Genomic DNA, 27,310 nt, shown 5'->3' with positions numbered 1-27,310 from the left:
GAGCTGCCGCAGCTTTGCCACTGTTTGTACACCCGCTAGCTGGATTAAAGCCATTTTGGGTACATCTAACTTGAGCTGCCCCGGGACTGCTGTGCGGGCACACCCTAGCAAACTCCGGCCTTCCCCAGTGCCGAGGAGTTCTTCCAAAACGCTGGGACAGTTTTAGCCTGTGTTCTCACCCCGTGCTGAGTCTTGGATTGGTAGGAAAACCCAGGCAGATGTATGAGTAAATCCTGCTGGCCAGGCAACCTGCAATTCTGTTTACTTCTCTATTACTGTAACTGCGGCCAAGCCAACACTGAATGGCGAAGGGTTTTACGCTCTGAGTCCTGCTAGATCCACTTCTCTGGGGTTCTCCTTCTCCTTCATTTAGGTTCCTTAATCTGTCGTTTTGTGAGTGCCTGTCAAGCGCGTCCCACCAATAATTATTAAAGCCCGACTTGGGAAATTTCTGCCCTGGCTTATGACCAAAGGGAAGCTTGCTGTGGCCGGGGCAGGCCTGAGCCTCCAGCTTCTGCAGAACAGAAGCCTTAGAAGCTAGTTTCTAGCCTGTATGGTGGGAACAGCCATGTGCATGTGACTGGAGTGGGCTCCAGGGTGTGAAATTCGCCAGTCTCACACTGCTGCACTGGGGGAAGCTCTGCAAGTTACCAGCACTGGGTCACCTTCATGCTGCTCCTTGGGGAGCTGTGAGCCCGGCTGCAGAGATGCCAGGGGCTGATTTTGCAGCAGTGGCCTCTTCTTTTGGGACCCCCAGGGCCTGTCTCTGATCTTGCCTGCCCCAGCCATGTAGCGGAATAGTCCCATTGGCTTCTGTGAGTTGTTCCTGGCTCCTACTGGTGTAACTGAGTGGAGGAGGAGCTGGCCCACAGTGCCAGCTTGTCAGAGGTGCCGAGCGCTTCCTGCTCCCTCTGGGCCTGCTTTGATGGGCACCGGTGACAGTCAGGCCATTGTGTCTGAAGCTGGGCACCCAGAAGGGGAGCTCCTCCCCCCCCGATTAGATGCTGCATCTTGAAGTTTGATCTTGTGGCTTCGGGGGTGCAGAAGGAACTGGGGAGGAGGGGAAGATGGGGATGGTGCCTCAGCAGGGTGTAGCCCCTGGATGCTGCGGGCCGGCCCCCGTGCCTCGCCCCGGCTTTGCCTTCTGGCAAACAGGATTCACGTCTGTTAAATTCGTCAAGCCATGTGCATCAAAGCCTTAAGTACAAGGGAGGTCAGTGTACTTGGCAAGACCATCTGCCGCCCTGCATCCTGGGATGGCAACACGGAGCGCTCACCATCCCGTGTGTCGGTTCTAGGAGGATGGGAGCCAGCTCCTTCACCATGGGGCTTTGTCACTGTGGAGCTCTTCCGTACGTGCAGGAGCCTGGCTGAGGTAGCCTTCAGGGTGAGGCGCCATGGCCTGCTGCTTCCCCTTCGGGGGATGTGGGTTTCCTGTCTGGTTCGCTTCCTGCATCTGCCCTGCTGCCTGAGCCTGGCGTGACTTGGATTTTAGTTCCATCATCTCCCCAGCTTGGGAGAACCTTTCTAGTGAAGCGCAGTGGCCTTACGTCCTCCGTCCCGGTGCTCCCTGTCTATCCAGGCAGCCGGCTGATGTGGCGGTAATGGGCATTAAGAGGGGGCAACACGCAGGAAAATGAGAGATCTAAGCTGCCGATTGCTCTGCACTGTCTTGCTCTGTTCCCCGGCCATGGAGGGATAAAGCTGTCCTGACTGTCAGGCACCCCCCCATTCCATCACTTCCCAAGCCGGCTCCCTCCCACACCTCTGCAAGGTCTCCTCTGAGTCCCCGCTGCTGGCGTGCCTGGGGCTCTATGGGCCATTAGAGTGCCAAGCCCCAGCCCTGAGGAGGTCACAGTCTAATTAGCAGGATACCAGAACATGCTTGGGGAGGGGAGCCCTGCTCTTGGGCGGTGCAGGTCTTGCAGCGTGGCTCGTTTGGCCTGTTCGGTAACTGGTCCATGGCCCCTGATGACTTCCTGGGGGTGGCAAGGATAGAACTCAGCTTCCCCTGCTCCAGAAGCTCTGTCCTCTGCCTCTGGAGCAAAGGGAGAGTCTCTGGGAGCGGCGTGGGGCCTATGACGCCACTCCTGTGTGCAGTTCTGAGTCCATCCAGCAGAGGGCAGTGGTGCTCTCTCTCTCACACGGATCATGGCAACAGGTGGCCTGGACATGGCACTTTACAGCCTATGTTGCGCAAACAGTAACTACACCCGGACACGCACCTGCCCAGAGAACCAGGCCAGTGCATTGCCAGGCCGCCCTGGCTAGGCCAGGCCTCTGTCACAGCTCACATTCCTCTCCCAGGTGTCAGATCTGAAACTGGGGAATTACTCCTGGGAGAAGCATCCTGGCCGGGGCCAGTTGGGTGGGGGAGCGATCCTGGCCCAATTTGGGGGGGGGGGGGAGTGATCCTGGCCCAGTTTGGGGTTGGTGGGAGGGAGGGAGGGAGCTATCCCAGACCCCATGGAGAGGACCCAACTGAACTGGTCTCTCCTCTCCATGATGTCTCTGAGTTCTTGCTGACTATCCGTGCAGAAATGACGTGGCCCAGGCAGGCCATCTCCCCTCCCGCCACCCCTTTTCTCTTCCGCTCCTTGGCCCAGGTGCCCAGCATGGCCGTGGCCTCTCTTCCTGGCTGGAGTCTCCAGGCCCTTTCCTGGGGCTGGGTGTGATTCGCCTGGATCCCTTGGCAGACTGGGTAGCCCTGGGCTGTGGGAACAGGGCTGTCAGCAGAGGCTCACCCTGCCTAGCGCCTTCCATCTGGGGCCTGCGCAGGCTGCGGGGGTCTCGGGCGCTCGGCGGAGTCCCCGCGATCCCTCAAACTGCCCTGCCCAGGCCCCACCTTCCCAGTGGGTGTTTACAGTCAGTGCTGCCGGATCAATTTCCCCTCTGCACCGGCCTTTGGGGACGACTCCCCCACGGGAGTCACATACTTGTAGAGCATCAGAACGGCCACAGCGGGTCAGCCCAATGGGTCCGTCTAGCCCTGTGTCCTGTCCTCCAGCAGAGGCCAGTGCCAGATGCTTCAGAGGGAGAGAACAGAACCGGGCAATGATCGACTGACCCGTCCCCTGTCGCTCTCACCCAGCTTCTGGCAATCAGAGGCTAGGGACACCCGGAGCATGGAGTTACCTCCCTGCCTATCCTGGCTAACAGCCATTGATGGACCTATCCTCCAGGAACTTATCTAGTTTTTGTTTTTGTTTTTTTGAACCATGCTATACTTTTGGCCTTCACAGCATCCCCTGGCAGTGAGTTCCACAGGTTGACTGTGTGATGTTTGATGAAATACTTCCTTTTGGTTGTTTGAAACCTGCTGCCTATTAATTTCATTGGGTCACCCCTGGTTCTTGTGTTATGAGGAGAAAATAACCCTTCCTTGTTTACTAAGAGAGTCTGGGCGCAGGCAGCCACAAGCATTGTAAACCCGCCTTTCAGAGCTGCACCGTCAAACACCCTGTCTCACCTGGCGCAGCACCATAGCCACGCTCAGCGGGGTTGCAGCCAAGATCCCCCAAAAGGTGCCTGGAAGTTAGAGCTGTCTCTCTCCTCTGGCCTGCCCCTGGGGTGGATTTGTGCTGGGGACACCCTGTCACGGAGTCCGTGGGCGGTGCTCTGGAACTGCTCCCCATGAAGCCAGTCAGGACTCTAGGGAAGTCTCCTTTCTGTGAGCAGCCTGTCTTCAGGACACAAAACTAACACAACTTCCACCTTCCTCGGTCTGACCTCGGAGCATTCAGCATCCTCTGCCCCTCCGTGCGCTTCCCACAGCGAGTCCGCCCAGGCAGGGTACGGGGGAAGCCAGAGGGTCCTGCCCCCCAACTTCGCAGTCAGACGTGACTCTCAGTCAGCCAGTAAAACAGAGGTTTATTAGACGATAAGGTTTACTAGGAACATGGTCTAAAACAGAGCTTGCAGGTGCAGAGAACGGGACCCCTCAGCTGGGTCCATTTTGGGGGGCAGTGAGCCAGACAACCACGTCTGCACTTCACTCCATGTCCCCAGCCAGCCCCAAACTGAAACTCCCTCCAGCCCCTCCTCCCCTGGGCTTTGTTCCTTTCCCGGGCCAGGAGGTCACCGGATTCCTTTGTTCTCCAACCCTTCAGCTCTCACCTTGCAGGGGGGAAGGGCCCAGGCCATCTGTTGCCAGGAAACAGGGTGTTGGCCATTCTCTGTGTCCAGACCCCTGCACACACCTGTCCTCTAGGGCTCTGCAGTGATCATACACCCTTACCCCACCACCCAGACACTCAAGAACTGTATAGGGGAAACTGAGGCACCCCCACACTATTCAGAAGAAACATTAAGAACAGTCCCACTTCGTCACACGCCCGTCCCGTCTCCACGCGGTGGGTCACGGTGCCTGTCCCTTTTGCCCACTCTCATTTGGGGGCTCATTATGCAGGTGGCTTATTGGTGCGTAGTTAAAGCTGACAGGGTGCTGGGTGGGCAGGAGAGGACATGGCATCACTCGCCCGCTTTGTGCCCATCTCAGTGGAACAGGGCTACTTCCTGCATTCCCCGGGATGAGCCTGAGTGCGCCGGGTTCTTCGCATGGCAGCGGTTCTCTTCCGCCCTTTGCTCCATCTGGCGCTGCCTGTGAATGCAGCCCAGGGGCACGTGGTATCTGGCTTTGCCTGGTGCTGTGAGCCGTGGTGCTCTGCCCACATGTGGGACCCAGCGGGACAGTGACCCAAGTCCGGGGAGTCTCACTTTGATGTTCCTCCGGAGCAGCTGGCTGTTTCCCTGCAGTGATTCCCTCCTGGGCAGCTGCCCTGCGGTGCCCAGAGGTAGCTGGTACCATCAGGAGCAGCCATGGGGCTGCAGGGAGCTGGGCGGGTGTCGTCCTTGCCCAGCGCAGGAAAGCAAAACCTACAAGAGCTGTGTCACGGAGTCCCTGGGCGATGCTCTGGAACTGCTCCCTATGAAACCAGTCAGGACTCTGGGGAAGTCTCCTTTCTGGGAGCAGACTATCTGCAGGACACACAGCTTCCACCTTCCTGGGTCTGACCTCGGAGCATTCAGCATCCTCTGCCCCTCTGTGCGCTTCCCACAGTGAGTCCGCCCAGGCGGGGTCCTGGGGAAGCCAGAGGGTCCTGCCCCCAACTCCGCAGTCAGACGGGACTCTCAGCCAGCCAGTAAAACAGAGGTTTATTAGACGACTGGAACATGGTCTAAAACAGAGCTTGTAGGTGCAGAGAACAGGACCCCTCAGCCGGGTCCATTTTGAGGGGCAGGGAGCCAGACAACCACATCTGCACTTCACTCCATGTCCCCAGCCAGCCCCAATCTGAAACTCCCTCCAGCCCCTCCTCCCCTGGGCTTTGTCCCTTTCCTGGGCCAGGAGGTCACCTGATTCCTTTGTTCTCCAACCCTTTAGCTCTCACCTTGCAGGGGGGAAGGGCCCAGGCCATCAGTTGCCAGGAGACAGGGTGTTGGCCATTCTCTGTGTCCAGAGCCCTGCACACACCTGCCCTCTAGGGCTCTGCAATGATCATACACCCTTATCCCACCACCTAGATACTTAATAACTGCTTGGGGAAACTGAGGCACCCCCACGTTATTCAGAGGAACCATTAAGAACAGTAGTACTTGTGGCACCTTAGAGACTAACCGATTTATTTGAGCATAAGCTTTCGTGAGCTACAGCTCACTTCAGCGGATGCATACTGTGGAAAATATAGTGGGGAGATTTATGTACATAGAGAACATGAAACAATGGGTGTTACCATACACACTGTAACACAGAGTGATCAGTTAAGGTGAGCTATTACCAGCCGGGGGGTGGGTGGGCGGGAAACCTTTTGTAGTGATAATCAAGGTGCCCCTCGGCCGTGTACATTGGTCAGGCTGGACAGTCTCTGCGTGAAGGAATGGATGGATGCAAATCAGACGTCAAGAATTATAACATTCAAAAACCAGCTGGAGAACACGTCAGTCTCTCGGGTCGCTCGATTGCAGGCCTAGAGGTGGCAATACTTCAACAGAAAAACTTGGGGACGGACTCCAACAAGAGACTGCTGAATTGCAGTTGCTTTGCAAACTGGATACAATTAACTTAGGCTTGAATAGAGACTGGGAGTGGATCGGTCATTACACAAAGTAAAACTATTTCCCTGTGTTTATCCCCCACCCCCCACTGCTCCTTGAACGTTCTTGTCAACTGCTGGAAATGGCCCACCTTGATTATCACTACAAAAGGTCGTCGCCCCCCCCCCACACACACACACACTCTCCTGCTGGTAATAGCTCACCTTAACTGATCACTCTGTGTTACAGTGTGTATGGTAACACCCATTGTTTCATGTTCTCTGTGTATATAAATCTCCTCACTGTATTTTCCACTGCATGCATCTGATGAAGTGAGCTGTAGCTCACGAAAGCTTATGCTCAAACAAATGGGTTAGTCTCTTAAGGTGCCACAAGTTCTCCTTTTCTTTTTGCGAATACAGACTAACACGGCTGTTACTCTGAAACCTGTCATTAAGAACAGTCCCGCTTCGTCACAAGCTGTGTCTGGGATGGTGGGGGGGGGGGGAAGGCTGGCACAATGACAGGAGGAGGATCGGGAGGTGGGGGCAGTGACTGCTCCCTCCCAGCAGCCCCAGATGGAAGCTGCTTCTCCCTCACGCCCCTTAGGGGGCCAGGCACTTAGCAGCCACCGAATAGCCATGGTTGAAGCAGAAAGCCCACGGGGGGGGGGGGGGGAGGTAGGCCAGATGCCAGTGCCCGTGGGCAGCTTGGTATGCCAGCCTCCCCCAATCGCCCTGAGCTCAGGGAGTGCCCAGGGCATTGTCCCTGCTGGAGGCTGGATTCCTCCCTGCTCCGGCTCTCCCCCTCCCTGGGGACACCATGCCGGGGTAGATGTATACGGACTCGCCCTGGTGATTTGCTGGTCCCCCCCCAGCCCTTCACTGGTGCTGTACCCCCACCCCCCCATGCTGTCTAAAGGCTCTCCCTGCGCGTGGGGCTGAGCGTTGCTTTAATCCCCCTGGTGCTTCGCTTTAAGCCCCTTGTGCCGCAGCTCGTGGGCTCTGATAATTGCTCTTTTCCCTGGAGCGGAGCTGCTGGCGCAGCATGGCCAGGCCGTTCAGCACAGCGGGGACGGGTGCTCAGGCTCCCAGCACCCCTAGCATCAGGTCCCTAGCGGGTCCCCCACTGGTCTCTAGCTGGAAGGCTGTTCCTACAGTGGGGGAGCAGGCCCATGGGGGGCAGGTTCTTGGGGCGGGAGGACAGATCCCTGGCCATCCCCTGCGCCATGTCCCTCACCCTTGCCCCGGGGGACGGGGGCAGGCTGGGATGGCCTGGCTTCACAGGGAACTGAGAGGAGGCGGGGGCTCCGTGCCACGTTCCCCTTACTTCCCCCCTCTGCCGGCAGGGTTTGTGGTGGGCCAGGCTGGCTTGTACGAGGCACTGGGCATGTTCGTGGTGGCCTACGTCATCATCGGCATGACGGTGCTGTCGGTGTGCGCCATCTCCACCAATGGGGCGCTGGACGCCGGCGGAGCCTACTGTATCCTTCCCTGGCACCCCCGCCCCGGCGCTGCCTCTCTCTCGGCAGCCCATCCGGCCCAGTTCCCCTTGGTCTGGGTCTGGGGGGCAGCGGCCTGGCCTGGCAGAGCTGGTCCCCTGGCACGTGCTGTGGGGGGCGAGGCCTGGGGCTCCGCAGACAGACTGAAATCCCCACAGCCCGTGCCCCCTGGCCGGCAGCCGTGTGCCCTGGGGTGGGGTCAAGCTGTGCCCGGTTGCCAGCCAGAGGCTTTGCTTCTCTGCACCCACCCCTCTTCCCAGCACGTGCCCCCTTGCCAGCTGGGCGGTGGCCTCAGGCGTCCCCATGGCACTGCGGGGAGGGGAAATCCTCACCAGCTTTAACTGGAAGTGCCTTAGAAAAGGGAAGCTGAGGGCACTGGGCTCCCGCCCTGCTCACTGCAGCCAGCTGGGAGCTGATCCAGGTCGCTAGGAATGTGCCACGCCCAGGGCAGCTGCTGTGCCGGGCAAAGGGACACCCCCCCCCACACACACACCCTGTGCCATGGGCCAGCTCCTGCCGTGGAATCAAGGCCTGTCAGGCTGTTGCCAGCGCCTGGCCCTGCATGGCCAGCATCTCCCTGGGCTCCCACAGGCCCGGGGGGGTGGGCAGGAGCTGCTGACGCTGGGATCCCCCCGCGCCCTTGGTGTTCCTTGACCCCAGCGCAGACATGATCAGCCGTGCGCTCGGCCCCGAGTTTGGGGGCAGCATCGGGATCATGTTCTTTCTGGCCAACGTCTGCGGCAGCGCCCTGTACATCCTGGGGCTGGTGGAGGCCATCGTCGACATCTTCGGGGTCCCTCTAGGTAAGTGGGGTCCCCCTTCCCTCCCCACCAACAGCCCAGCTCAACTGCCCGGTTAATCCCTCCTCCACTGCCTGCCCCAGGATGGGCCCGTCTGATCCTGGCTCCAGCCCCCCCGTTGTGCCGGTGCCCAGGGTGGGTGGGCGGGCTGGAGGCAGTGCTCCCCCACCCAGAGCTGAGGTAGGGGCATCGCCTGGGGTTCATGGGCCTGCAGAGCTACTCCTTGGTTTGGGGGCTGCAGTTCCCCACGTAGCCAGAGAGTGAGCCAGGGAGTGGGCGAGGCCGCTGTTAGACCCCAGGAGACTGCCCGCGAACCACCCTGCAGGGAGGGGACCTTGCCCGAACAGTGAAAGCAGGGGTCTTGGACGTCTGGGTCCCTGCCCGCCTCTGTCATTGGCTCCCTCCCTGACTTTGGGCAAGGGCCTGCCTTGCTCTGTGCCTCAGTTTCCCCTGCTGTTACATAGAGGGCTTGTCCGGCCTTACCTGCAGGCGCCTGTGGGGTTCTGTCCATGCATGGTGTACGGGGGGAGCAGCCCGGGGAGCCGGGCATGGCAGGGCAGCCGTGGGGCTGCCAAACCCGGGGACTACGCTGCGTAGGGCTGAGCGCCACCTGCTGGTGCTATTGGCAGCGACAGTGCTGTGCTGGGTGTGGATGGCTGCCATCCCCATGGCCCCTGGACTCCAGCTACCCTCACGTGGCCCACGGAGGTGCAGGAAGGCCCCTGGCAGCTGCCTGCCGATTCCCTTCCTGGCTGCACCAGCCCTCCAGCTGCTCTCTCTGGTCAGCCCCATTGGCACAGGGATGTGGGGCAGGGGGAGGAGAAAGGTTAATGCCCCAAGGTGCCTGCCACTCCCAGGTAGGAATGCCCCCCCCAACCCGGGTTACCTACCTGTGCCGGGGCAGTGATGGCCCTCTTGAAGCAGGGGTGAAGGTGACCCCCACCCTGGCATGCCCAGGGCTCAGGCTGGCATGGATTGGCTCCCCCACTGGCAGCCCCAGCTCAAGCCTGCGCTCCCGTCCCAAGGCAGGGGATGTGTGGGGAGCTGCCCCCATGCCATGCCCACTCTGGGCCCCTTAACCCGCCCCATCTCCCGGCAGGTCAGACCATGGGCAGCAGCTTCCAGGTCCTGCCCCGCAGCTACTGGTACGAGCTGCTCTACGGCACGGCCCTGCTGCTGGTCTGCCTGCTGGTCTGCCTGGTGGGTGCCTCCATCTACGCCAAGGCCACCTTCCTCATCTTCCTCATCGTCATGCTGGTGCTGGTCACCGTCTTCGTCAGCTTCTTCGCCGTGGGCCCCACCGTGGTGCCGCTGCCTCAGGGCAACGGCTCGCTGGCTGTCAATGGCTCCTTCACCGGCTTCCGGCTTGCCACCCTGCGGGGCAATCTGGCAGGTGGGCACCGTCCGGCTCTGCCATCAGCCCGGCAACCCTTCACCAGGCCTGCCCGCCCAGACCGCCCCGCGCCCAACCCTTCCCGGCAACCCCTCGCCCGGCCTGCCCGACCCGACCGCCCCGCGCCCGACCCTGCCCGGCAACCCCTCGCCCGGCCTGCCCGACCCGACCGCCCCGCGCCCGACGCTGCCCGGCAACCCCTCGCCCGGCCTGCCCGACCCGACCGCCCCGCGCCCGACGCTGCCCGGCAACCCCTCGCCCGGCCTGCCCGACCCGACCGCCCCGCGCCCGACGCTGCCCGGCAACCCCTCGCCCGGCCTGCCCGACCCGACCGCCCCGCGCCCGACGCTGCCCAGCAACCCCTCGCCCGGCCTGCCCGCCCAGACCGCCCCTCACCCGACAACCCCTCACCCGGCCTGCCTGCCCAGACTGCCCCGCACCCGACAACCCCTCGCCCGGCCTGCCCGACCCGACCGCCCCGCGCCCGACCCTGCCCAGCAACCCCTCGCCCGGCCTGCCCGCCCAGACCGCCCCGCGCCCAACCCTTCCCGGCAACCCCTCGCCCGGCCTGCCCGACCCGACCGCCCCGCGCCCGACGCTGCCCGGCAACCCCTCGCCCGGCCTGCCCGACCCGACCGCCCCGCGCCCGACGCTGCCCGGCAACCCCTCGCCCGGCCTGCCCGACCCGACCGCCCCGCGCCCGACGCTGCCCGGCAACCCCTCGCCCGGCCTGCCCGACCCGACCGCCCCGCGCCCGACGCTGCCCGGCAACCCCTCGCCCGGCCTGCCCGACCCGACCGCCCCGCGCCCGACGCTGCCCGGCAACCCCTCGCCCGGCCTGCCCGACCCGACCGCCCCGCGCCCGACGCTGCCCGGCAACCCCTCGCCCGGCCTGCCCGACCCGACCGCCCCGCGCCCGACCCTGCCCGGCAACCCCTCGCCCGGCCTGCCCGACCCGACCGCCCCGCGCCCGACCCTGCCCGGCAACCCCTCGCCCGGCCTGCCCGACCCGACCGCCCCGCGCCCGACGCTGCCCGGCAACCCCTCGCCCGGCCTGCCCGACCCGACCGCCCCGCGCCCGACGCTGCCCGGCAACCCCTCGCCCGGCCTGCCCGACCCGACCGCCCCGCGCCCGACGCTGCCCGGCAACCCCTCGCCCGGCCTGCCCGCCCAGACCGCCCCGCGCCCGACGCTGCCCGGCAACCCCTCGCCCGGCCTGCCCGACCCGACCGCCCCGCGCCCGACGCTGCCCGGCAACCCCTCGCCCGGCCTGCCCGCCCAGACCGCCCCTCACCCGACAACCCCTCACCCGGCCTGCCTGCCCAGACTGCCCCGCACCCGACAACCCCTCACCCGGCCTGCCCGACCCGACCGCCCCGCGCCCGACCCTGCCCAGCAACCCCTCGCCCGGCCTGCCCGCCCAGACCGCCCCGCGCCCGACCCTTCCCGGCAACCCCTCGCCCGGCCTGCCCGACCCGACCGCCCCGCGCCCGACGCTGCCCGGCAACCCCTCGCCCGGCCTGCCCGACCCGACCGCCCCGCGCCCGACGCTGCCCGGCAACCCCTCGCCCGGCCTGCCCGACCCGACCGCCCCGCGCCCGACGCTGCCCGGCAACCCCTCGCCCGGCCTGCCCGACCCGACCGCCCCGCGCCCGACCCTGCCCGGCAACCCCTCGCCCGGCCTGCCCGACCCGACCGCCCCGCGCCCGACCCTGCCCGGCAACCCCTCGCCCGGCCTGCCCGACCCGACCGCCCCGCGCCCGACGCTGCCCGGCAACCCCTCGCCCGGCCTGCCCGACCCGACCGCCCCGCGCCCGACGCTGCCCGGCAACCCCTCGCCCGGCCTGCCCGACCCGACCGCCCCGCGCCCGACGCTGCCCGGCAACCCCTCGCCCGGCCTGCCCGACCCGACCGCCCCGCGCCCGACGCTGCCCGGCAACCCCTCGCCCGGCCTGCCCGACCCGACCGCCCCGCGCCCGACCCTGCCCGGCAACCCCTCGCCCGGCCTGCCCGACCCGACCGCCCCGCCCCCGACCCTGCCCGGCAACCCCTCGCCCGGCCTGCCCGACTCGACCGCCCCGCGCCCGACCCTGCCCGGCAACCCCTCGCCCGGCCTGCCCGCCCAGACCGCCCCGCGCCCGACAACCCCTCACCCGGCCTGCCCGCCCAGACTGCCCCGCGCCCGACAACCCCTCACCCGGCCTGCCCGACCCGACCGCCCCGCGCCCGACGCTGCCCGGCAACCCCTCGCCCGGCCTGCCCACCCAGACCGCCCCGTGCCCGACCCTGCCCGGCAACCCCTTGCCCGGCGTACCCGACCCGACCGCCCCGCACCCGATGCTGCCCAGCAACCCCTCGCCCGGCCTGCCCGACCTGACCGCCCCATGCCCATCCCTGCCCGGCAACCCCTCACCCGGCCCGGCCACCACCCGCCCGACCCTGCGTGGCAGCCCCTCACCCAGCCTGCCCGATCCAATCACCCCTCGCCCAGCAACCCCTCACCCGGCCAGCCCGCCCAGACTGCCCCGCGCCCGACAACCCCTCACCCAGCCTGCCTGCCCAAACCGCCCCGCGCCCGACCCGGCCCGACAACCCCTCGCCCGGCCTGCCCGACCCGACCGCCCCGCGGCCGACGCTGCCCGGCAACCCCTCGCCCGGCCTGCCCGCCCAGACTGCCCCGCGCCCGACAACCCCTCACCCGGCCTGCCCGACCCGACCGCCCCGCGCCCGACCCTGCCCGGCAACCCCTCGCCCGGCCTGCCCGACTCGACCGCCCCTCGCCCGACCCTGCCCGACAACCCCTCGCCCGACCTGCCCGCCCAGACCGCCCTGTGCCCGACCCTGCCCGGCAACCCCTTGCCCGGCGTTCCCTACCCGACCGCCCCGCGCCCGATGCTGCCCAGCAACCCCTCGCCGGGCCTGCCCGACCTGACCGCCCCATGCCCATCCCTGACCGGCAACCCCTCACCCGGCCCGGCCACCACCCGCCCGACCCTGCGTGGCAGCCCCTCACCCAGCCTGCCTGATCCAATCACCCCTCGCCCAGCAACCCCTCACCCAGCCTGCCCACCACATACCTGACCCTTCCTGGCAACCTTCAACCCAGCCCTCCCAATCCCGCCCAGCAACCTCCCACCCCACTCGGCCCCTGGCCCTGCCCCCAGTTCACCTCCAGGCCCCCCACCTAATCCTGCCCCCAGCTTCCCCCCAACCCCCTGGCACACCTTATCCCGTCCAGCTCTGCCTGCCCTGCCCAGCAGAGCCTGGCACTTTGCTGGGACTCACCTTGGGAGTTACAGTTCCCCCAGCCCTTAAAGGCCCAGGCCATGAGCCGTCTTCCAGCTTTACTGCCAGAATGGCTGTGCCCGCAATCTGCCCTTGCCTGGTGCCACTAGAGGCAGATGGCAGGGGCTGTTCCCTGGCTTCGCCCCAGCTGTCAGGGGAGCCCCACACCCTGCCAGCATGGCTGCGCTGGGGAGCTCCCTGGCAGCGCGGCAGCGGCCCCCCCAGGGCTGTGCCCCGAGTGGCGCTGCCCCGCGCCCAGCAGGCTCCCATGCCAGTTTCGCTTGGCAGAGAGCTGTCTGCCAGGCTGACCTCGGCCCCGCCCTTGCCCAACGCTGTCAGCCCAGCCTGACGCAGCGCTCAAGCCGGGGGGCGTGGGGGGACAGAGCCGGTGCCCATGGTCCGGCCTGCGTTGGGGGCTTGGTGCTGGGGCTGCTGGGCCTTCCTCACCTCTCCCCTCCGTCCCGGCAGCCGCCTACGGCGTGGACTACACCACGGGGCGCCTGATGAGCTTCAGCACCGTCTTTGCCGTCATGTTCAACGGCTGCACCGGCATCATGGCCGGCTCCAACATGTCTGGTGAGGAGGGGGCCAGGCGGGCGGGGGAGGGGAAAGGCCAGGGGGGCCGGGGGCCATGGGGCAGGGCTGACGGCGTCCCCTCGCTTTCCCCCCGCAGGGGATCTGAAACGCCCCAGCTACTCCATCCCCAGAGGCACCATCGCCGCCGTGCTCTTCACCTACGTCATCTACAACCTGCTGGCCGTCACACTCTGCTGCACCTGCGACAGGTACGTGCCCCCGGCCCGCGCCAGCCCCCGCCGGGGCGAGCGGGCTGCAGTGCCGTGGGGGGCTGCCGGAAGCCCAGCTCCCTGGAGGCAGCGGGTGCGGGGGAGCCCAGCTATCAGGGCAGAGTGGAGCCCGAGCTGACGGGCCGCAGGCTGGCTTGGGCCAGGGGGCTGCTGAGCAATCCACCTGCAGAAGAGCCGCGTTGATTTGGGGCTGGCAGGCTGCCAGGCATGGGCGGGCTGGGAGGCTCTGGGATTGGGGTCACCCAGAGCCATTGGGGGCCTGCTCCTCCCAGCGGTGGGCTTGCAGCTCTCAAGGCCTGGGTGCCAGGGCCCCACCACAAGCTCATGCCATGCCGCTGTGCCAATGGCAGCACACTCGGAAGCACCTGCTTGGTCCAGCTGCGCTCCCCGTCCTGGAGCTGGGGCCCTGCAGGGTTGCCGGGCACTGCCCACCTTGCTGTGCCGGCGCCGGGGGCTGCCCGGAGCACGCCCCGGGCTCAGCTCTTAATTTTCCATTCTGGAAAGTGGTGCCATAAATCGGGCCGGTGGCAGGCGGCTGGCAGGAATCGGGAGAGTTATAGCTGTTAGCAGCTAATATCTTAATGCACAGCCATTGCTCAGAGCGACAGGGGACAGGCCGGTGTGGGGCTGCTACTCAGGAATGGGTCGTGGGCTTCGCTCGCCTCCCCTCCCCCCCCAACTAATTAGCGAGACAGTCCCAGGGCATGGGCCCCACCCCTGCCCCCAACCCCTGGGTAGTGCGGGGGTGGGGTGTCACTGGCTGAGTGATGTTGGGGCACCTAGTGCCTTGGCAGCAGGCAGCGGGCACGGCACGGCAGAGCTTGGGCAGTGCCAGGGGCTGTGCGGAGGGACAGCTCCACCAATGAGATCCAGGGCAGTGGCCTTGTGCCTGCTGGATAACATTGGGGGAGGGGGGTCTCTGGCTCCAGTCCTGCCCCCCAGAGCCCTCTGGCTCCCCTAGGGGGGCCCCCACTCCCCTCCCCAGCCTCCCTCCCGGTGGATAGCTCCAGCCTGCTTGCTGCTCAGAGCTGGGCCCAGACTTTGTCAGGAGCGAGCACATGATGGGGAGCTGGAAACCTGGGGGCTGTGATTTACCTCCAGCGCCCACCCCCCCACCCCGCCACGGACAAGGCTCTGCCTCAGTTTCCCCCTCTAGTCACTAGGGATAATAGGTCTGGCTCAGCCCTGCTGTAAGTCCCGTGGCTCCCCAGGAAGGGGGCTGCTCCCTGTTGGAGACCATTCCCCCCGGGGTGGGGTAGCTGGGAGCCTTGCCCTGGCAGCCTAGCTCCGCCGAGCCCTGGGCTGCATGGGACGGGGGTGGACCCCCGTCCCGTGTGAAGACTTCTGGGCTTGGCTTGGAGCCTACAGTTGCGGGTTCTCCCCCCGCCCCCATTCCCCCACCATACAGGGGAGATAGGCTAGCATAAGGCAGGGGGGGGCGAGGTTTCACACTTGGCCCTGTCAGCCTTGAGAACAAGCCTGCAGGAGCTGCTATTTAGGTAGGACCTACACAAAAACAATCCTCTTCTCATTTAGGGTGGCCTCACCAACCATTCTTTCTACAGCTCCTCCCACATCCTGCCCGTTTGGGGCCTGCCTGGCGGGGGCACCTCCCCAACGCCCCCTGCTGGCAGGCACCACACCCCCTTCCTTCGCCCGAGCAGTGCTACTTGGCAGGTTAGGGGCAGCAGCCTGCTCTGGGGAGGAGGACATCGGGCAGTGCACGAAGACTCGGGGCAAACCAGCCCCAAGAGAGAGGTCCTGGGGGGCTCCTGTCCCTGTGGAGAAGGCAGGACTTTGATTGCCAAGGGTTGGTGCAAACGCCCCGTACAATGGAACTGGAGCTGTCCAGCCTGGTGGGTGAGAGGCTAGGCGACCCCCCCCACCCTCACTGCCTTGCAGGTCAAGCCAGCCCTTGAAATGCAGCCAGGGGGCAGCCAGCCAGAGCAGTGGGGCTGGGCCAGGATTCCCCAGTGGGTGTGTTGCAAGCCGGGGTGGGGGAAGCTTGTCCTGGGCCCCCACACTGGACCATCCGCTCTGCTGCCACTCTGAGCAAGGTGATCAATTTCCAGATAATTAGGTATTAATTGCCAGACACACTGAGGTTTCAGATCTGGGCTAATTTATCTCCCACCTGCTCTCAGACTCTAGTTAAAATCCAATTAAAGGCTGGGCCATTTGTATCCTTGTAAAGCATCGGCAAATGGCTCCTTCCCCGCTTAGTTCCTCTCTGAGTTTTGGCCAGTTGGCTGCTGCGGGGCTATATGGGCCGCTGTCTCGTAAACCCCGGGTAGGTGGCTTCCAGCTGATCGATGGCTCCTGTGGCTTCCAACCCACAATGAAATGCTCGTGGCCAGGCAGCTTTGGCTGCCGAGCGGCTCTGAGAACCCACCCTTCGCGCCAGCAGCAGGAATCTGCCAAGAGGCTGTGTCTGCTGGCTGCAGCGGGGCCCATGGCCCGGGATGTTCCTACCAAGCAATAGTGCTACCCTGCGGGCATCCAAAGGGCAAACAGGCCATAACTGGGCACTGTGGGACCCCAGAGCTGATGCCCCAGCCCGGATGCTGCCTCAGAAAGGATATTCCTTTCGCCCGCAAGCTGGCCTGGCCATACTCCCCCAGAGGAGGGGTTCCCAGGGCCTCCGAGAGAGTAGCCCTGAAATCCACATGTCTAGGAGCGGACACAGAGGGCTGGCGGGGCCAGGTCTCTCCCACGCTGGTTTTCTGACTCTGCAAGTGACGGGTGAGTTACCTGGACGTCCCTTCCCACTGCGATTTCCCTGGGAGTATTAGAGACTCCAGCCACCAGTGTGATGCAAATCACAGGGCGCCCGCCTCAGCCAGACACGGCATACATGGTGTCTTGCTTCATCCAGCCCCCACACAGCTCTGACCCGCAGCCCCCTGCCAGCCCAGCCCTGGGGCACTCCGCCCAGCTGCGTCACTCAGGGGTACACCCTGATGTGCAGAAGGTAAAGTCTGCAGGTTCCCTTGCCCGTGTCTCTCCCCCGGAGCGGAGCCTGGCCCTGGCAGAGCGTTCGGGCAGCATCCTGGGGAGCCCGGAGCTGGGCCCAGCAGGCTGCCCCACCGGCAGGGCTGTGTTGGAGCCACTGATCTGCCCGCCGGTGGCTGTGCTTTGTGCGCGGGGATGGGCGTGATGCCATGCTGGGGAGGCCACTTTGCGTGGCCTGGGCTCCTCGCCCTGCCGCCTTTACAAAACAAACCCCGGGCTGGAAGCGCCACCGGTGCCAGCCTGATCCCAGGCACTCCATCCCTGTGTCCCTGACCCTGTCTCCGATGCCAGGCTGGGTTTGTCGGTGTCTTTTGTGCACCCCCATCGTTGCTCCGGGACAGGACTTGGCCAGTGACGTGCCCCAGCAGAGCTGGTCCTGCTGCGGTGCTAGCATGAGGGTGGGGAAAAGGGGGGTGTTTTAGGTCTTCCTGGAAATCAGCTGCCTCGGGGCTGGATGGTTTGATTAACCCAGCACCCAGCACGAGCCGTCTGCCAGCCTGGCCGTAACTGCTTTGCTATCGATTGGCCCTGGCCCGACCCGCTGCCTCCTGGGAGACTGATGGTAGCAATTGGCTCTGCTGGGCCCTGGCACGGTAATGGGCTGGGAGAGCAATTACCAGTGAGCCGCCTGGGGGCCCCGCTGAAGGAATCGAGCTCTGCAAGGGCTGCAGTGTTCAGGGGCTTGGGCAGGGCACCCCCATGCCCGTTCCCTCAGCCCGTCAGGGAACCCCCCTGCTCTGGCCCCCACCACCTCAGCCTGTCAGGGACCCCCCGTGCTCCTGTGCCTGTCCCCAAGGCCTGTCAGGGCCCCCCCCCACTCCTGCCCCCATCCCCTTGGCCTGTCGGGGACCCTTCTGCACCTGCCCCCTTGGCCTGTCACGCACAACCCCGTGCTTGCCCCTCGGCCCATCAGGGACCCCCCCCATGTGCCCAAACCTGGCCTTTTGGGGAGCCCCCGCCCTCGTGCCCATCTCCTCGTCCCCTTGGGGACCCCCAACCCTACTGCACCCGCCTGCACAGTGCTCATGATGGCCCCCGCACTAACAAACAATAAACACAGTGCTTGGGAGAGACCCTGCAATAACAAACCCCTCCGTGTAGGTGATGGAGCAGCAAGGTGTGTCTGTCCTGCAGCCAGAGCTTTCCAGTTCCCCTCTCTGGGGGGTGGCTGCGCCTGGCTCCTCGGGGGAGATGGGGCAGATTTCCCCTTCAGCTCTGCTCATGGCTCTGGTCCAAGAAGCGTGGGCAGAGCACAGGCGCCAGGCGGCTGGGCAGTGCCTTGCGGGGAAGGGGGGTGTAGCGAGGTCAGGCTGGAGCTGGGTGGGGAGGCCAGTGCCAGGTCACGCTGTGTCTGCCCAGGGCTGCTGGCTCTGCACTGATGGCTGCTCTTAGCATCGTTGCTTCTCCAACGAGCTCCACGGCCAACTTGCCCCTGGATCCTCCTGGCGTCTGCTTTTCCTGCTTCCCTGGGCCAGCCCTGCCAGGCACACGGCGCCCCCCTACAGTGGACACCCAGCCCCTGCACCGGCTCCCCCACTCCCATGGCCTCTGTCCTCATCTTGCCCATCGGGCAGGGCAGCTGGTGCGGGAGAGGTGCCCCGGGGGAGGGGGTTGGCTCCAGGAGCTGGGGCTGTGGTGCTGCTAAGGGGGCCCAAGGACCCAGGCAGAAGCTGGTACGAGGGTTCGGGGGAGATCTCTTCCCCACCAACTCCCTGAGACGTCCTGGCCAGAGGGGGGCACAGACCAGCTGCTGGAGCCACTCTTCACCCTGCCTGTGCACGGCCCGGTGTGGGGTGGGTGGGTTAATTGCTCATTGTGACCCGGGCATGTGCATGTGTAGGGCGTGTTGGTGTGTGCTGGCATACGTACGGGTGTGCACGTGGCAAAGTGTGCAAGGGTGGCTGGTTGGCCTGCGGCATGCATGTGGGGGTGCTCTCGCCGAGGTGCCCCAGCTCACCCCTCTCGCCCCGTCGACAGGACCCTGCTCCAGAAGGACTATGGCTTCCTGCGGGACATCAACATCTGGCCCCCCTTTGTCATCATTGGCATCTACTCGTCCACCCTCTCAGCCTCCATGAGCAACCTGATTGGGGCCTCCCGCATCCTCTACGCCCTGGCTAAGGACGACATCTTCGGTGAGTGCCCCCCGTCCCCGAGCCCCTGGGTCAGTGAGGATCCCCCCCAACTCGACAGAGCGACAGGGGGGCTGGCCCCTGGGCATACCCCTCCCCCAACCCTCTAGATAAGTGGGGATCCCCCCACAACTCCACAGAGTGACAGGGTCTAGGCCCTGGGAATATCCCTCCCCCAGCCCCCTAGATCAGTGGGGATCCCACTGCAGAACGATGGGGGGCCGGCCCTTTGGGATACTCCTCCCCCCAGGTTAACAGGAGGAGCACTGAAGCCATCCCATGCTCCGAGACAGCGCCCAGGACAGTGCTGTATGGGGCTGACTTGGCTGCCATCTCATTGGGGTGGGGCAGCCCACTGCCAGCACAGTCCATGGGAGAAGGAAGGGGCGTGTCAGGTCAGCCCCACCCCACAAAGGCAGCCAGGAGAGCCACCAGTGTGGGTGGTTTTTATGCTGTGCACCTGTCCCCAGGAGCAGGGACTGAGGCCCACACAAGGGGCACTGAGCAGTCCCCGGGGCACGAGCCGCTCCCTGCTACCCTGCCTGGGCTTTCCGTGGGGGAACAGCTCTGAACCCCCCTCGCCATCTGCTGTGCAGCCACCCTGTGGGCCTGGGCCAGATACAGCGTCACTAAGGTGTGGCCAGGGAGAGAACTTGGAGCCTCTTCGGGGGAGTCTCCACAAGCTGTGAACTGTACGGGGCCTCTGACGTGTGGGTGAGCAGTTCTGATTCCATCCAGCAGAGGGCAGTGGGGAAAACACCCACACACACATCCACCCACCCGCACATGGAGGTGGCTTAGATTCTAGCTTCCAGTCCTGTGTGAGCAGGGGAGGGTGGTACTGGGCTTCTTGGCCCTCTCCGTCTGCTCCGCCCCGGTCCATACAGTGCCCTGTCACTCAGGGCAGTGGGCAGGGCACAAGCACTGGGTAGGGTCTGATGGTCCATTCAGGGAAGGCTCTTTCCGTGGTTGGCTGTCCCTCTGTGAGCCAGCCCCACCCTCGCTGCTGGGAGGGTGCCACTCTCAAACCCCCTGGGTCTGCCCTGTGGTGCCCTCGGCCCCTGCAGCAGCCACGCCAGCCCCCCCCCCACTCCAAAGGCACCCCCTTGGCCATCTGCTGGGGGGAGCAGTTCTTCTCACGCATTGGGCACAGAGCCACCCAAAGCCCTCGGCTCCCTGACCACCCTACTCCCGCCCCAAATGAGCTCTTCCCCACCCCCAAAATGGGCTGTCCCTAGTGGTGGTGGGGGATCCCAGTCCCTTGCCCTTCAGCCCCGCTCCAGTCATACGGACCCTTGCAGCTGCTCTCCCTGGCTCCCCCTGCCCATCCCCCACCACGCTCGCTGATGGTCCCTCTGGCTCCAGGCGCAGGTGCCCGCACATCCTTTCAAGTCCCCTGGCCCCTTGGCAGCCTTCCCCAGCAGGTTTGCCTACAGCACTGGAGTGGCGCTTTGGGGCGGGCACCCACCTTTGCTCAGCCAGCCCGTTGCTTGTGCTTGGCTGGCTGCTTGGCCGGTCCCGGGGAGCCCTGGGCTGGCATGGCTGTGCCCATGCAGCGCTCTGAAGACATGAAGTACAGACCTGTGGGGGGCACCAGTGACTCAGAGTCCAGGCTGCAGCAGCGCCAGCCCCTGCCAGGAAAGAGCATGGGCACTTGGATTGCATTAGCTCCTCGGCCCACTTGGGCTTCTCCAGCCAAGGAATAAATATCCCTTGGTGCTCCCTGCTCTCCCCCCACCACCGCCTTCCAATGCCAGGGGCTTCCAGCCCCCCGCTGGCACTCGAAGACCCCAGCCTTGCAGGGTGGGATGGGGGACGGTGCAGTGATTAGCGTGGGGGGTGGGAGACAGGACTCCAAGTTGCCTTTGGTGCCTCAGTTTCCCCATGTGTAGTATAGGGTCACCTCTGCCCCACCCTGGAGATGCTCAGATACAGAGCACGGGGTTACCCCATGTCGTCACTGAGGTCCTGCACTACAGAGCACTCCCAAGATGCCCTGGAGAGCCATGCCGAGCCCTCCCCCGGGAGAGACCATAGCTGTGCTTGGAGGGATGCCCAGGCCTATGTGTCCATGGAGTTCCATCCCAGGAGAGGGGCTAGTGAGCCCCTGGGGGGGTGGGACCCCCATGTGCTGACTGGGAGCCCCCCACTCAAACCCTAGGTGAGCGGGTTGCTGATGTGGTTCCTTCGATCCAATTGGCTCCTGTCGGGCCGTTGATTCTCAGCAATGCCCCTTCCCTGCCATGCAGAGCAGCACCCTTCTGCCCCGGGCTGCGTTCTCCTTGGCCTGGCAGGTGGTGGGCAGGAGCCCGGGGCTCAGCATGGCCCAGGGGCAGAGCACAGCCCTGGTGCCTGCCCGTCTCTGATCCCCTGTGCATCTGTGACAGTGGATACCTCTGTCTCTCTGGCAACAGCTGGCGCCATTCCCTGAGCCCGTGCCCAGCAGTGGGGGTGTCGGGGAGAGGCCCGGCTTGGTTGGCACTGACCCGAGCTTTGCAGCCCAAAGGGGGGTGGAGGGGTTGGCTCATGGGGAGCTGGCTCTGCCAGGTGCCGTGACGGTAACCAGAGAGAGGAGGGTCCATTAGGTGCCCTGCGGCGGATTTTGTTGGGCTGGGGTTGGAGCCAGGATTCCCAAGGACGTTTGTGACAATCACTAAACCCCCTGGAATGGACTAAACCAGGCAGCTCTGAAAGCCTCTCTGGCGGGTAGTTTATGTTCTCGCTGCCATTGGCGGCATGAAATATTGCACTCTCGGCTCGCTAATGTATGCAGCCACTTAACCGTTTGCATAGCGGCTCGGCACTGGGTGGGGGCTGGGCTCTCTCCGGGGCTAGTTCAGGGGAGGGGGCACGGTGGCAGTTTGCACCCCAGGCCGGAGCGAAGGGCCGTGTTTTGGGTCGTTCCCCTTCTGGCACAGCACGTGCGACACTCCGGTCTCTAGGCGGTTTTCCTGTGTGCTAAGGCGTGTCCCTGCTCCACTGCCCCCGGCCGGGCGGCTCTCTGCTCCTGGGTAACGCGCATCAGCCACCCGGTAACGATCACCAGCTGAACGTGCCGTGAGCCCAGGCCATGCGCCTGCTTGCCGGGGACGGGGGTTGGTGCACGTGTGGCCTGCAGCTGAACGGCCGTTGGCTTGGAGCTCCTCAGAGCTCCCCAGCTATGCTGGCAGGGCCACCTCCCAGGGCCCACAGGCACGTTACTGATTCGATATTCCCCTCTGAATCGGTGCTGTCCCCTCTGTCAGTGCTGACCCCAAAGCTCCAGCGTGATGCCAGGGGGCGCTGTGCTGCGGGCAGCTGCAGGGCTTATTAGGGGGCGCTGTCCCCTCTGAGTCAGTGCTGACCCCAATGCTCTAGGGGGCACTGTGCTGCAGGGAGCAGGGAACGGGGCTCAGAAGGGGCGCTGTGCTGTAGGGAGTGGAGAGGAGGGCTCAGTAGGGGGCGCTGTGCTGCAGGGAGTGGAGAGGAGGGCTCAGTAGGGGGCGCTGTGCTGCAGGGAGTGGAGGGGGTGCTCAGTAGGGGGCGCTGTGCTGCGGGGAGCGGGGCTCTGTAGGGGGACCTCTCACCTCTCAGTCAGTGCTGGTCCCAATGCTCCAGGGGGCGCTGTGCTGCAGGGAGTGGAGAGGGGGGCTCAATGGGGGCGCTGTGCTGTAGGGAGTGGAGAGGGGGCTCAATAGGGGGCGCTGTGCTGTAGGGAGTGGAGAGGAGGGCTCAGTAGGTGGCGCTGTTCTGTAGGGAGTGGAGGGGGGGCTCAGTAGGGGGCGCTGTGCTGCAGGGAGTGGAGAGGGGGCTCAGTAGGGGGCGCTGTGCTGCAGGGAGTGGAGACGGGGCTCAGTAGGGGGCGCTGTGCTGTAGGGAGTGGAGAGGGGGGCTCAGTAGGGGGCGCTGTGCTGCAGGGAGTGGAGAGGGGGGCTCAGTAGGGGGCGCTGTGCTGCAGGGAGTGGAGAGGGGGGCTCAGTAGGGGGCGCTGTGCTGCAGGGAGTGGAGAGGGGGGCTCAGTAGGGGGCGCTGTGCTGCAGGGAGTGGAGAGGGGGGCTCAATAGGGGGCGCTGTGCTGTAGGGAGTGGAGACGGGGCTCAGTAGGGGGCGCTGTGCTGCAGGGAGTGGAGGGGGGGCTCAGTAGGGGGCGCTGTGCTGCAGGGAGTGGAGAGGGGGGCTCAGTAGGGGGTGCTGTGCTGCAGGGAGTGGAGACGGGGCTCAGTAGGGGGCGCTGTGCTGCAGGGAGTGGAGAGGGGGGCTCAGTAGGGGGCGCTGTCCCCTCTCAGTCAGTGCTGACCCCAAAGGCCCAGTGGTGCTAGGGGTGCCATGGTGCTGGCTCTGAGTTAATGCCCATTGGAGGTGCCGCTCCTGTGGTGACTGCTGGCACGCTGGGGCACTGCACCCTGCCTGCTGGCACAGGACTCCCCACTTCCTGCCCCCCCACGCCCTCCAGTCACGCTGTGGCTGGTCTCCCACCCCCCCAGGGACTGGGCTGCTCCGGCAGGCTGGGTCTTGGTGAAGGGCCGTTGATGAGCGGAGTGGCCACCGAGGCCAGTGCTGTTGCAGGCCCTGGTGCGAGCAGCCCCTGGAGCCAGCCTGTGGGGACCTGTCTTGGCTGGTGCTCCCAGGCTGGTTTGTGTAACAGGGCCAGAGTAGGGCTGTGGGGTGGGCGCGGTTCCTGGGCCTCGCTGCCGTGTTCCCCGAATTGCCTGGGAAAGCAAGCCAGCTTTCGGCAGGGCCCCGATCCGCTGGCTGGGGGTGGGGCCATGCCAGTCTGAGCTACACGCGCTGTGTATTTCAGACCTCGCGGCTGGCATGGACTGAACCTTGTTCCTGCGTTGGCCCTGATCCTCCCCCCCCAGGGATGCTGGGACCCGCTGGTTCTGCCGCTGGGTGTGTGATGGGCCGGGGCGGGGAGGGGCAATGCCTGTGGTGAGGGTCACACAGGCGAGGGCTGGACGGGCTGCGATCGCTGGCTTTGCTGGCCTAGTGTCCCAGCTGGGGCCTCTGCAGCCCTGCCCTAACCGGTGCTGATCCCTGCCCCGCTCCTGGCACGGTCTCTGCTCCCATTTGAAATCCTCTCTCACACAGAGCGTCTGGTTCCTTTTCCCCTGCAGGCAGAGCTCTGACGCCAGCAAAGAAAACCTCCCGTGGTGGGAACCCCTGGGTGGCTGTGATCCTCTCCTGGGTGTTGGTGCAGGTGAGTTGGCTGCGCTCTTCATCTGGCATCTCATCGCAGAGGAGCCCAAAGCTAGACCCAAGCAGCAGTCAGATATGCAGCCACCTCTGGGGTGGAGAGCAGCAGCCGTAGTGCCGCACGTCCATGGTGGGTGGGACTGGCTGAGGACACGGGCCCAGACCCGTAGAAGGGCCATGGGATCTCAACTGTGAACTGGGCACAAGGCGTGTATTTAAAGGGGCTGGCTGGCCTTGTTATTAAGGCTCTGGGCTGGGATTCAGGAGGTCTGGGATCTTTCCACAGACTCCCTGTGGGACCTTGGAGACTGTGCCTCAGTTTCCCGCCTGTGAAACGGAGAGGTCAGTGCTTGGTGCGAGCACACAACCCTGCCCTGCTGAGCTGGTGCAGTGAGGGGCTGAGACACCAGGGCCTGGGCAGTCCAGAAGGGGGAGTCACCTGGATCTGTGGGCCAGCTGGGCCTTGGGGCTCCCTCCTGGCTGGCTGGTATCCGCAGCACAGAGATCCCTCTAGTTCTGCGGCCAGCAGGATCCCGGATCCACTCTTAACCCTTTCACTGCTGCGTGCCAGCGGCCACTCTATGCAGCATTGGCACCTGGTAATGCCCCTTGGCTGGGCTGCTTCCACTTCTGCCCCTTGGGGTGAGTCTGGCCCTTGGCTTGGCTCCCTGTGGGGCACTTTGGGCCTCATTTTCAAAGGAGTCTGTCCCCCACTGAAGTCAACAGGAACGGGGAGGGGGCACTTGGCCCCTTTGGCAGCCAGGCAGGCACCATGTGGGCCCTGTTCTCAAGTCCCAGCATGTCACAGTCATTAGGTTGTATGTGGGGGTGTCTCTAGGGGTGCTGTTCAGTCGGGGTCCCGGGGCAGCAGCTGGGGTCCCAGGGCTTCGTTCCCCAGTTCTGTGTGACGCTGTGAGCTCTCCCCCCGAGACCTCCCAGGGGAAGGAAACAATCGCTCTAATTCCGTGCACAAAGGGCTCCCCGTGCGGGTGGGGGGGTGTCACTGTGCCGCCGTATGGATCATTGCGTTGTGCCCGGAACCTGCCATCAGCCAGGCTGCAGGAGTGGGGAGGCAGCACCAGCTTCCCGACTCAAGAGCGAGCTCGTCTCCACTCCGCCAAATTGGACAAATATATGTAATGCTAAAAAATTGCCCCATTAGCCGGCAGGGAACATGGACACACGCATGCATGAGATGTCGCGCTGACCTCCGCCAGCTCAGCCCTGATTGGAAGTGGCTGGGATAACAATCCATTTCTGGGGCCTGGGCTCCCAGCACCCACCTGCGGAGAGTAGGCACGTGACGGGGCGTCAGGGGGAGCCCAGTGCCAGCTCCATGCCAGTACAAGAGAACCAGGGCGATGGACAGCAGGGACTCACAGACAGAGCGGCAAACCCAAAGGTGCCTAACTCTTATTGAAGCCAATGGGAGTTAGGAGCCTAAATCCCTTTGAGGATCTGGCCCTTTGGCCGCTGGCCACATGGACCGCTTGTCCGGAGCTCTGGGACCACACCTGGTTGGCATGAAGAGGAGTGGATTGCTGCCAACGTCCAGCTAGAGCTGCGGCCCGTTGAGGCTCCAGGTCCCAGCCCGCTGTGCCGTACAAACGCAGAACCGAGAGATGGCCCCTGCCCCGGGGAGCTGACAGTCTCGGTGTAAGACGAGGGGCGGCTGGTGGAGACCAGGAGACGCCAGTGGGCCGCACGCTGGCCACTGGCCTGAATGCAGCAGCCATCTGGGCCCAGTGCTGAATGGCAGGGCAGCGCCAGCCGGTGCGAGAGGGGGACCCGTCGCCTGGCCAGCTCCAGTTGGCAGCTGCTCCTGAGAGGAGTTTTTCTTCCTCTGGAGTCAATTGAATCACAAGCCCCGTGGTGTGCGGGAGGAATCGCCCTCCCCTGCCATTAGCTAATGGCTGCGTCTCGCCAAGGGGCCAGGCCCAGCCCCGGGAAGGGGAAGAGCGCCCACCCGTGCTGGTGCGGGCCAGGCAGCTGGGAGCTGAAAATTGCCTCAAGGGGCTGGCGCTGGGCGGGCTCCTGCTAGGGGAGCGTCATTCTGCCATGGAGAGGGATCTGCCCCAGGCCCTGGCTGCCTGGCATCTGTCCCAGCTGGGTTGCCCTGGGGTGCTCGGGCCCAGAGGCAATGGGGGTCTCTCCAGCCCCCCAGGCACTCTGGTGACTCTCACATGAGCTCCAGACTGCAGATCCAAAATGGCGGGCGGCTGCCCTGGCTGATGGGTGCAGCGTGCCCCATGGCATTGACACATGGCAGGGGGTGAGGGCCTCACACACGGCTGTTGAGAGAAATGCCAACCCCCTGCCCGAGCTGGCGCCTTGGTGCTGCCGCCGGAATCAGGGAAGCTCGGCCTGGACAGGCCCCTGGCAGACCCATCCCCACCAGCTCCGGGGCCCAGGGTGGGGGAGGCCCCCCCGACAGGCTCCAGCGTTGGGGCTCCCAGGCCAGGAGCTGAACCCCAGCTTCCCGCCAGCAGAGGGTGACGTGAGCTCAGAGCCCAGTCCCAGCAGCAGGGCTGGGGGTGGGGGAGCCCAGACCCAGACGAGCCGGGGCTGCGGGGCAGAAGTGAGGGGCAGCAGCAGAGCTGGGGGAGCCCAGGGCTGGGGTGGCAGGGGGCTGTGGGTCAGAACTGAGGGGCCCGGGCCGAGCTGGGGGGGTGGGTGGGGAGCCCAGGCTGAGCTAGCAGGGGGCTGCCGGTCGGGAGTGAGGGGCACGGGCAGAGCTGTGTGGGCAGGTCAGGGTTGGAGTGGCAGGGCTGGGGCACCATACCAGCCCTAGGGAGTCACCCCATGTCCTAGCAGCTAATGGCCCTTGGCAGCCTGCCTGAGACAGCCATTTCCAGGCCTGCTCCCAGCCCCCTGCAGGTTCCCGTTCCACCCCTCATCTCCCCCTCCCAGCCTCCCCAAACAGCAGCTAGTTGAGGACTCCCTGATAGCAGCCTCTCCCGGCACCCCCTGCTGCCTTCCCCCCACCCCACGCCTGGCCCCCCGCCCTGCTGGCTCTGGGGTTTGCTACCTTTCAGCTCAGATCCTTTCCCTTGATGAGCAGCTAACTGAATTATAAATCAAAGGCAAACGGCTGGGCGAGCGAGGGCGGGGGGTGGGGGACTCCATTAGCGCAGCCAGGCACGATTACCGTGGCTCGGCGCTATTAAGCTCCC

At 64.9% G+C, this 27,310-nt stretch overlaps 1 protein-coding gene across 1 annotated transcript in view; it reads left to right on the top strand.

The window, feature by feature from the left end:
* The window catches only part of SLC12A9 (solute carrier family 12 member 9), a 50,876-nt gene that overhangs the window by 3,288 nt on the left and 20,278 nt on the right, over window positions 1-27,310 (top strand). Inside the window, exons 2-6 of the mRNA XM_077826580.1 lie at window positions 9,434-9,727; window positions 13,481-13,588; window positions 13,686-13,797; window positions 18,808-18,969; window positions 24,063-24,141. Coding sequence (XP_077682706.1) covers window positions 9,434-9,727; window positions 13,481-13,588; window positions 13,686-13,797; window positions 18,808-18,969; window positions 24,063-24,141 — 755 coding nt within the window. The remainder of the gene's footprint in view (window positions 1-9,433; window positions 9,728-13,480; window positions 13,589-13,685; window positions 13,798-18,807; window positions 18,970-24,062; window positions 24,142-27,310) is intronic.

The sequence above is a fragment of the Eretmochelys imbricata genome, chromosome 9, assembly GCF_965152235.1.
Source record: "Eretmochelys imbricata isolate rEreImb1 chromosome 9, rEreImb1.hap1, whole genome shotgun sequence".
NCBI lineage: Eukaryota > Metazoa > Chordata > Testudines > Cheloniidae > Eretmochelys > Eretmochelys imbricata.
The sequence above is the reverse complement of the archived record's forward strand: the minus strand, read 5'-3'. Positions and strand labels throughout refer to the sequence as shown.